This window comes from Salmo salar, chromosome ssa02, assembly GCF_905237065.1.
Source record: "Salmo salar chromosome ssa02, Ssal_v3.1, whole genome shotgun sequence".
Lineage (NCBI taxonomy): Eukaryota > Metazoa > Chordata > Actinopteri > Salmoniformes > Salmonidae > Salmo > Salmo salar.
The window spans coordinates 35,614,400-35,623,907 of NC_059443.1; the positions used below are offsets into that span (position 1 = coordinate 35,614,400).

The 9,508-nt window shown below is 40.5% G+C and overlaps 1 protein-coding gene across 2 annotated transcripts; it reads right to left on the reverse strand.

Moving 5' to 3' along the window:
* Positions 1 to 391: 391 nt before the first annotated feature.
* LOC106581398 (uncharacterized) lies at positions 392 to 9,230 on the reverse strand. Of its 2 annotated transcripts, none has more exons than XM_014163443.2 (3): positions 9,099 to 9,230; positions 8,755 to 8,793; positions 392 to 2,125 (listed from the first exon to the last, which is right to left on the reverse strand). In XM_014163443.2, the coding sequence occupies exon 3, from the start codon at positions 2,048 to 2,050 to the stop codon at positions 884 to 886; it is 1,167 nt and encodes a 388-aa protein (XP_014018918.1). In that variant the 5' UTR covers positions 2,051 to 2,125; positions 8,755 to 8,793; positions 9,099 to 9,230; the 3' UTR covers positions 392 to 883. The 2 variants fall into 2 exon arrangements, with proteins under 2 accessions (XP_014018918.1, XP_014018925.1); XM_014163450.2 differs by lacking the exon at positions 9,099 to 9,230 and adding an exon at positions 8,889 to 9,034.
* Between the last annotated feature and the right edge of the window lie 278 nt (positions 9,231 to 9,508).

Genomic DNA, 9,508 nt, shown 5'->3' on the forward strand with positions numbered 1-9,508 from the left:
CCCAGCCCCAACTCCCCTCGCTCCAGCCTCAGCCTCAGCACCTGGCTCCCTGCAACCCGCCCAAGCTTCCCCTGGCCTGCACCCCATCTTCCCTCTGTTTTTTAATACATACCTTGGTTACCTTATCCCAGTCTCCTCGTCTGAGTCTGCTCTTGGGTTAACCTGCTCCGCTCCGCGTAACAGAATGTAAGCAATAAACTGTCACATAGTATCAGTATTAATGTTGATGACTGCATGTACCAGCTGGGTAGTAATAGAACACAAAAGTCCTATTTTACAACTGCGTAATAATGACCATCACAATGTCCTTTATATTGTGATTTATGAATGAAGACAATAAAAATGACAAATGATAGCTGTAAAAAGGAATGTATGACTATAGACAGAGATGTCATGTTTTAAGGCTCTTTTAATAGTCTTTGCTTTAGATCTGCACAGTGTGGTGGATCTATAAACTGCAATTTCAAAATAAGCTTGATTAGGTCCTCAGTACACATTATTACGTTGATTGGTGTGCTAATTTATAGTATGGTCATAATGAAATACTGGAATGCAGGTAAAATAAGTTATTCTATTCTCTTTGGTAGAAGGAAGTATCACATTCTCATACTTTGTCACTGTTCAGTAGATACCCACAGCCTGACATAAAATGACTCATATACATTCTTATACAGATACAAATCCTGATAGTTTAAACTATTACAAACTACACAAACCTACAAAGCCGATGAACAAATAAACAAGAGATTACATTTCCCACAATCACCAGTTAAACCATCAGCTATGTTTGAGATATCAATAAAAACACCTAAAGTTAATGATTTTATTTGTAGTTTTAATCATTATAACTGCTCTATTTTCCGTTGCCCTGTGAAACAAAAGCCTAATCAGCATGAATGTATAGGCGCACTTTTTGGTGTATTCCATAGTAGAAACAATCCTTTTGGAAGTTGTTGGACTCCACCACTTCTTTATAGTAGCTGACAGCATGCACCTGGTAGTTGGGGAGACTTCTGCTGAGGACCTGAGCCACATCCATCATGTTCCTCTTCAGCTTCTGCCCCTCAATCTCTTGCTGGATCTGAACCTCGTTGATAGGCTTAGGCTGAACACTGAAAGAGATCATCACTTTGATGTTGTTCTTGGTCATCACTTCAAAGTAATTAGCTCCTCCCTCACTGCCATGGTACTTCTTTCCAACTAGGCAGTTGAAACAGAAAAGGCGCTCCTTGTCATTGAAGACCCTGACAGACCAGCTCACCCAGTCATATTTCTCTTCAAGGGTTTTCAATATCGATTTAGTGAATTCAAGGTCAACACTGCCAGGTTTCTCCTTAAGCTGGTCGTCCATATCCTTTTTGGCTCTTTTGTGTAAATTTACAATGTAATCATCCAACACTGCTTTCATGCGGTTCTCAACATCATCCCAACGCTCCAGCCACTTCTTCACTATCTCATCCACCATAAACCCTTTCTTGAGGCTGGCGTAACCAATGACAGCAATGATGCCCGCCACAAAGAGCTTCTTAAGCTTGGCACAGAACTTTTCTACTGCCTTTCTACTCCATTGTTCTGTGGAAACCAGCATGGGCTTACCTGAGATATTGTCCCCAGTAAGATCATTGTAGAGGGCGTCCAGGTTCAAGTCTGCGTCCGTGTTCTCATAATGGCTGAGGAACTTCTCCATCTTCTTCTCTTTTGACTCGGGTTTGGCGTTGACAAAGTCCTGGTACTTCTCATGCTGGCTGAGAATTTTAGCCTCACGGTCAAAGTTCTGCTTATTCATGGAGATCTTCTCTAGCTCCACAGCAATTTGGTTGTTTTCAGCCTGGATGTCTTTCAGTTTCTGGTTGACCATGCTGAACTGATTAGTCAGATAGCGGGCGTCCTCTCCTTCTGGGTTGCTGAAGATCGCATTGGATACTAAGAATACAGCCTCCAGGATGGGATGGAGCTGGCCCACAGTGTCTGCCAGAATCGCAGAGGCCTGTCCCATGAGCTCCACCGCCTTCTCGATCTTGTCCTTGTTCTGCATGAGCCATTCTGCCATACTGGTAATTTTGAGGGCTCTGTCACAGACTAAGGTCCAACTAGGTCTTCAAAGGATCTTGAAATATGTTAATGTCTGAAAGAGAAAGAGGAACAAACCTAAAAACCAAACACCTGCAGACACCTGGCCCTCCATGGAATGAGTTTGTCACCCCTGGTGTAGAAAATTGTACCGTCTAAACCGCTGTGAAATACATTTTCCATAACCCAAAATATTATATATTCAGCTGTTTGAAGCTGGTGTTCAAAACCGGAAGTAAAAGATGCAAAAAGGAAACTTCAAAACGTGAAGCATAGAAATAGCACACAAATAACAGACATACCGCTTCTTAGACTTGCTTTCAATGGGAAAGATTTTTAACTCACATTTCTATGTGAATTTGGTCACCAAAAAAAGTTACATATTGTAGCTTTAAGAATACATTAAATCATTGGAATTTGTAGAAGTGTTTTGTAGATTTAATAAACATTTTGTAGATTTTTATTTTATTTTTAGACAACATTTCACAGGACTAGACGTAACATTGGGTGGGACTTAATGCCCAACCTTCACCAATTCAACAAACATTAATGACATCATACCTACAGTGCTTTCAGAAAGTATTCATCCCCCTGAACTCAAAATGGATTAAGTATTTTATTTTCTCACCCATCTACACACAGTACCCCATAATGACAAAGTTAATGACAGCTGAGCCTTTCTGGGTAAGTCTAAGAACTTTGCCCATGTGGATTGTACATGTGGATTGCAACTCCAGTGTATATTTGGCCTTATGTTTTAGGTTATTGACCTGCTAAAAGGTGAACTTGTATCCCAGTGTCTGTTGGAAAGCAGACTGAACTGGGTTTTCCTCTAGGATTTAGCATGTGTGCTTATCTGTAACCCGTTTCTTTTAACCTAAAAAAAACTCCCTAGTCCTTGCCGATGACAACCATACCTATAAAGTGATAGAGCCACCACCATGCTTAAAAATATGAGTGGTACTTCGTGATGTATTGTGTTGGATCTGCCCCAAATATGACACTTTGTATTCAGGATCAAAAAGTGAATTGCTTTGTCAATTATTTTGCAGTATTACAAGATAAATGTTTAGGAATAGTTATATTATGTACAGGCTTCCTCCTTTTCACTCTGTCAACTAGGTTAGTGTTGTGGAGTAACTACAATGTTGTTGATCCATCCTCAGTTTCTCCTATCACAGCCATTAAACTGTTGTAAAGTCACCATTGGCCTCATGGTGAAATCCCTGAGTGGTTTGCTTTCATCTCTGGCATCTGAGTAAGGAAGGACGCCTGTATCTTTGTAGTGACTGGGTGTATTGATACACCATCCATAGTGTAATTAATAACCTCATCATGTTCAAAGGGATATTCATTGTTATAGTTTTTCGACACCACACTCCACAAAGCCAGCCCTGCAGGTTCTAGTTTTTTTGCTTAGCATGATTATTGTCCAATCATATATGACCGACTGGCTCAAATCGGTCTTATGTAGCAGAATTTGATATTGTGTTTTTTACATTGGATAAAAGTAGAGACTCAGAACTACCAAATGGTACTTCATACACTACAGTTGAGAAACACTGGGAAAGTCATTTTGCTTTGAAAGTTGAAACTTGTACATTCACTTTTGAGAAAATGGCCTTTGACGTTTTGGTACTACTATTGGAGAGCCCTTCTTTGTCTACACCCATTCAGCATCGTTCACACCCTCTTAAGCTTTAGCCCCACCCATCTCTTTAAGGGTTGATCCGAATGTACTAACAACAGCAGTCAAGCACCCAAGCTAATTTGCTATCTACTTCCAGACATCTAAGTGAGATCGACAGCTCACTGAACATTACTCGGCCTAGCGGAGCTGGTTAGGCTGTTATCTTCTTATGGCTTGGGGGGCGCTATTTTCACGACCGGATGAAAAGTGTGCCCAGAGTAAACTGCCTGCTACTCAGGCCCAGAAGCTACGATATGCATATTATGAGTAGATTTGGATAGAAAACACTCAGAAGTTTCTAAAACAGAACTCATATGGCAGGCAAGAACCTGAGAAAAAATCCAACCAGGAAGTGGGAGATCTGAGGTTTGTAGTTTTTCAAGTGATTGCCTATCCAATATACAGTGTCTGTGGGGTCATATTGCACTTCCTAAGGCTTCCACTAGATGTCAACAGTCTTTAAAACATTGTTTCAGGCTTCTACTGTAACGGGGGAGAGAATAAGAGCTGTTTGAACCAGGTGTCTGGCAGAATGCCATTAGCTAAATCACGCGCGCGGCCATGAGCGTGAGCTGCGTTCCCTTTCATTTCTAAAGACAAAGGAATTGTCTGGTTGGAATATTATTGAAGATTTATGATAAAAACATCCTAAAGATTGATTCTATACATCGTCTGACATGTTTCTATGAACGTTAATGGAACTTTTTTGACTTTTCGTCTGGACTTAGTGCCTGCACATTGTGCATTTGGATACTGTACTAAACGCGCGAACAAAAAGGAGGTATTTGGACATAAATGATGGACTTTATCGAACAAAACAAACATTTATTGTGGAACTGGGATTCCTGGGAGTGCATTCCAATGAAGATCATCAAAGGTAAGTGAATATTTATAATGCTATTTCTGACTTTTGTTGACTCAACAACATGGGGGGTATCTGTATGGCTTGTTTTGGTGGCTGAGCGCTGTACTCAGATTATCGCATGGTGTGCTTTTGCCGTAAAGCTTTTTTGAAATCTGACACAGTGGTTGCATTAAGGAGAATGGAGAATTCTATGTAAAACACTTGTATATTTCATCCACGTTTATGATGAGTATTTCTGTATATTGATGTGGCTCCCTGCAAAATCACTGGATGTTTTGGAGGCAAAACATTACTGAACATAGCGCGCCAATGTAAACTGAGATTTTTGGATATAAATATGAACTTTATCGAACAAAACATACATGTATTGTGTAACATGAAGTCCTATGAGTGTCATCTGATGAAGATCATCAAAGGTTAGTGATACATTTTATCTCTATTTCTGCTTTTTGTGACTCCTCTCTTTGGCTGGAAAATGGCTGTGTGGTTTTTTTGTGTGACTAGGTGCTGACCTAACATAATCGTATGGTGTGCTTTCGCTGTAAAGCCTTTTTGAAATCGGACACTGTGGTTGCATTAACAACAAGTTTATCTTTAAAATGGTGTATAATACTTGTATGTTTGAGGATTTTTTATCATCGAGATTTCTGTTGTTTGAATTTGGCGCCCTGCACTTTCACTGGCTGTTTACAAATCAATCCCGTTAACGGAGCCCTAAGAAGTTATGTTATCCAGAGTGTTGATGACTGCAAATGTGCTTTCAGATTGTCCATGTCACGACATCGACGGAAGGTGGCGCCCCTCCTCGCCCGGGTGGCGATCGACGGTCGTTGTCGCCAGCCTACTAGCTGCCACCGATCCTCTGTTTCACTTTCTGTTGGTTAGGTCTAGGTTAGGCATGCACCTGTTTTGTATTAGTTGTTTAGTGGGGGGGGGGGGGGGGGATTTAGTCCTGCTATGTAGGCTTGTTGTTTGTGCGTGATTGTTTGATGTCAGGACGATTCTCGTCTGAGGAATAGGTGTTTCCCTCTGCCTGTGGTTTCGCAAAGTTTATTGTGGGCTGCGTCCCTGCATTGTGTGTGGGCTGGTATTTTGGGCATTTGTTTTATGCGCCCCTGCCCTACCTAGTTTTTGGACTGAGTGGATACCTATTAAACGTGTGTTCACGGATTTGTGTCTCCTGCGCTTGACTTCACCCCTCCTGCTTCCTTGAGCCGCCTGACAGTCCAGTCATAAATTCAGAGCGTTTCGCTTTCAGAGCGCACAGCGGACGCTCGGGCCGATGGGTTTACTGACACCAGCCATATTCATCTGGTGTTGACCTATCATAAATTCATCAGTTATTCTGTGCTCTCTGGCACACTCAGATGATAGTACTCTGAAATCAGAGAAGATGGCCAGACTGAATTTACGACCGCACCCGAAATGGTTACTTGCATAGTTCAGTCTTTTGTTAAGACATGTAGCTAGCTAAGAAAATAGCTCTGAGATACAAATAATCAGGTCATACACGTAACCTTAGCTAGTGAGCCAGCCAGCTAACATTAGTTAGCTAGAAAGGTAAACAATGAATCATAATCACAACTCATGACGTTACTAACCTGCATGAATCTGTAGGTAAATAACCAACCAGGTTCAATGTTAGCTAGCTAACATTAGGCTATTGCAAGCCAAGTAAATGGCTCTTTCTGTCAAAATTAGAAACATGTAATATCTGATCATGTAGCTAGCCAGACTATCTAGATTATATTATACTATATTATAATGTAGCTAGTCTGGCTAGCTACATTATCAGATATTACATGTTTCTAATTTTGACAGATCTACCAATAGGTTCCCTTCTTTGCGAGGCATTGGAAAACTTGCCTGGTCTTTGTAGTTGAATCTGTGGTTGAAATTCACTGCTAGATTGAAGGACCTTACTGATAATTTTATATTTGGGGTATAGAGGTAGTCATTAAAAAATCATGTTAAAACACTCTTATTGCAGGCTGTGTCGCAGCCGTCCGCGACCGGGAGACCCATGAGGCGGCGCACAATTGGCCCAGCGTTGTCCGGGTTAGGGGAGGGTTTGGTTGGACGGGTTGTCCTTGTCCCACAGTCTAGTGACTCCATTTGCGGGCCGGGCGCAATGCACGCTGACATGGTCGCCAGGTGTATGGTGTTTCCTCCAACACATTGCTGAGGCTGGCTTCCGGGTTAAGCGAGCATTGTGTCAAGAAGCAGTGCGGCTTGGCGGGGTCTCGTTACGAAGGACGCACGGCTCTCGACCTTCGCCTCTACCGAGTCCATACGGGAGTTGCAGCAATGGGACAAGACTAACTACCAATTGGATATCACAACATTGGGGAGAAGGGGTGAAAAAAATATTATAATAATAAATTAATAAAAATACGTATTATTGCTCACAGAGTGAGACCATGTAATGTATTATGTGACCTTTTTAAGCAAAGTTTTACTCTTTAACTTATTTAGGCTTGCCACATCAAAAGGGTTGAATACTTATTGACTCCATTTTTTTGTAATTTGTTAAACATTTTGTGATGGAAAATGTTATCCTGTTAAGAGACACCCTTGAAAATGTTCAATGGGGGGGGGCGACATGACCCCCTCCTTAGTGCTATCTGGCAAAACGCCCAGAATATGCTCTATAAGTTAAAATAGGAGACAGTGCCAGACACATGCCAGAACCAACCCTATGTACTATGACTATGTAATGTGTCTGTAACCAGTATATAAGAGATCTAACGGGACTGCCCCGACAGGAGCTCACTTGAGACTGGTACTTTAGGCATCTACGTTTGACTTTGACCACTCCAGCATGCTGTTAATAAACAATGATTAATTCAAGATTGACTTCGAGTGTCCCTGTGTAGAATTTCCACAACAATTTCTAAAAACATAATTCCTGTTTGACATTCTGGGGTACAGTGTGTAGGCCAGTGAGACAAAATCTCAAATTAATTTTAAAATCAGGCTGTAACACAACAAAATGTGGAAAAAGTCAAGGTGTGTGAATACCTTCCCACCGTATACAGATATTTCTGGATTGTGTAATACTTTCTGCCATATGGCTTTAAATTGTGGTATTTTGTTTCTGTCTTTAGCCCACATGTTTTTAATAAGAATGCATTTGATTCACCCAAGTAAAAGCTTTGGGTGTCGATTTGATACAATTCCAAGTCTGGAAGGTGAAAACCACCCTCGTACTTAGGGAGATGTAATACTCTTTTTTCTATTAGTTTTATTTGACAATATATGACTGAGTATACCTTTTTAAAGATTGTCTTCAGTGGAGTAATTTGGGAGCCATGCCATTCTAAAGAAGTTTATTCTACCTGTCAGATTTATGGGAATATTGCTGCATTTAATTAAATCTGCTTTCATGTTATTGAGTAATGGGATGAAGTTATCTTTATATATTTGTTATTTGTTGTCACTTATGAAGCATTATTAAGTTATTGATCGTGAGTTATTCTCTTTTCTCCTATTGCCATTATTTCAGTTATTTTCCACATTCATTTTAAATCCTTAGATTTTCTAGTATTCTAAAAATGTTTGTAACAAATGGGGGCATTGAGTTTTCAATATTAGTCAGCTATATCAGGAGATCATCAGCAAATTAGTTTAGTTTATATTCATGTTTACAAATACTGATACCTGTTATGTTTAGGTCCTGTGTAATTCTTTCTGCAAGTGGTTAAATTGCCAGTGCCAACAGGAGTATGGAGAGAGGACATCCCTGTCTTCTGCCCCCTTATAAAGCAAATTCATCAGATAATGTATTTTTATTCTTAGTGATTATTTTTGGTCTGCTGATAGTTGCTTCAGTGTTGTTGAGTCTAAGAAGGCTTTAGGATCAGTCCAACTGTTGTTTCATTCTGATGTATATAGATTTTTATAGAAGCTTTTCAAATTGTCATTAATAGTGTTGTTGTTTCTAATGAAAGCATTTGTATCCTTATCTTTTAAAATTATAACTGGTTTGGTGTGTATTTGTTTTGTGAGAGCTGTGAGGTGTTTACCAGGTTTATTTGCTATGAAATAGTATGCTTTATTTAGTAGAATTCACTTGTTAGTCATCACAACATTTAACTGAAGGCGTTCTAATAAAAAAAAAAAAACTTACTGAGAAATTTTCCTGGTTTGGGATATGTGAAGTCTTCACCTGTAAAACAAAAACAGTTGACTCTGAGAATCATAATCCAAGGTTACAATTAAGAGAAGGAAAAAGGCTAGCCAAAAAGTATTTTTGTAACCTACAAGAGGTATTTTGTCCCTTTGGATCTTTCAATATCAGTTCCTCACATTTTCATATAGGTCTCAGATGTGCCCTATACTTCTCAAACAAGATGAGTTCATCAAAGAATAGAACATCTGGGTAAACAAAACTTGACAGGCTTGATGGTAATTCAAACTGCCCAGATAGTTAAACAAAATGGAGAACGGTAAAGAAAAGAGGAAGAAACTCACCTCTGATGGTCCAATAAAGTATACAGGTGGGGGCAGTCCAGTTAACCAACTGTCCAGGTGTGCCTCTGAACACCAGCCTCCTAGTGTTGGGATGTATATGTAGTCTCTCTCTCTCTCTCCCCTCTCTCTCTCTCTCTCTCTCTCTCTCTCTCATATATATATCACTCCCCCTTTGGAACTGCTCTATCCCCTCTGAGCATTCCAACAGGAACCCATTCAGAGGGATGAGGGGCAGGCACTGAGACAGATAACACCCTATAAACACCGCCCATGCAAGGACACCACACTGCCATTCCCACAGGGTCTGGAGGGTTGTGTGCGTGTGCATGCCTGCAAGAGAGCAAAACAGGGAAAGTCAAGCAGCCCTTTACCACAAACACAGTACATTCGGAAAGTATAAAGACCCCTTG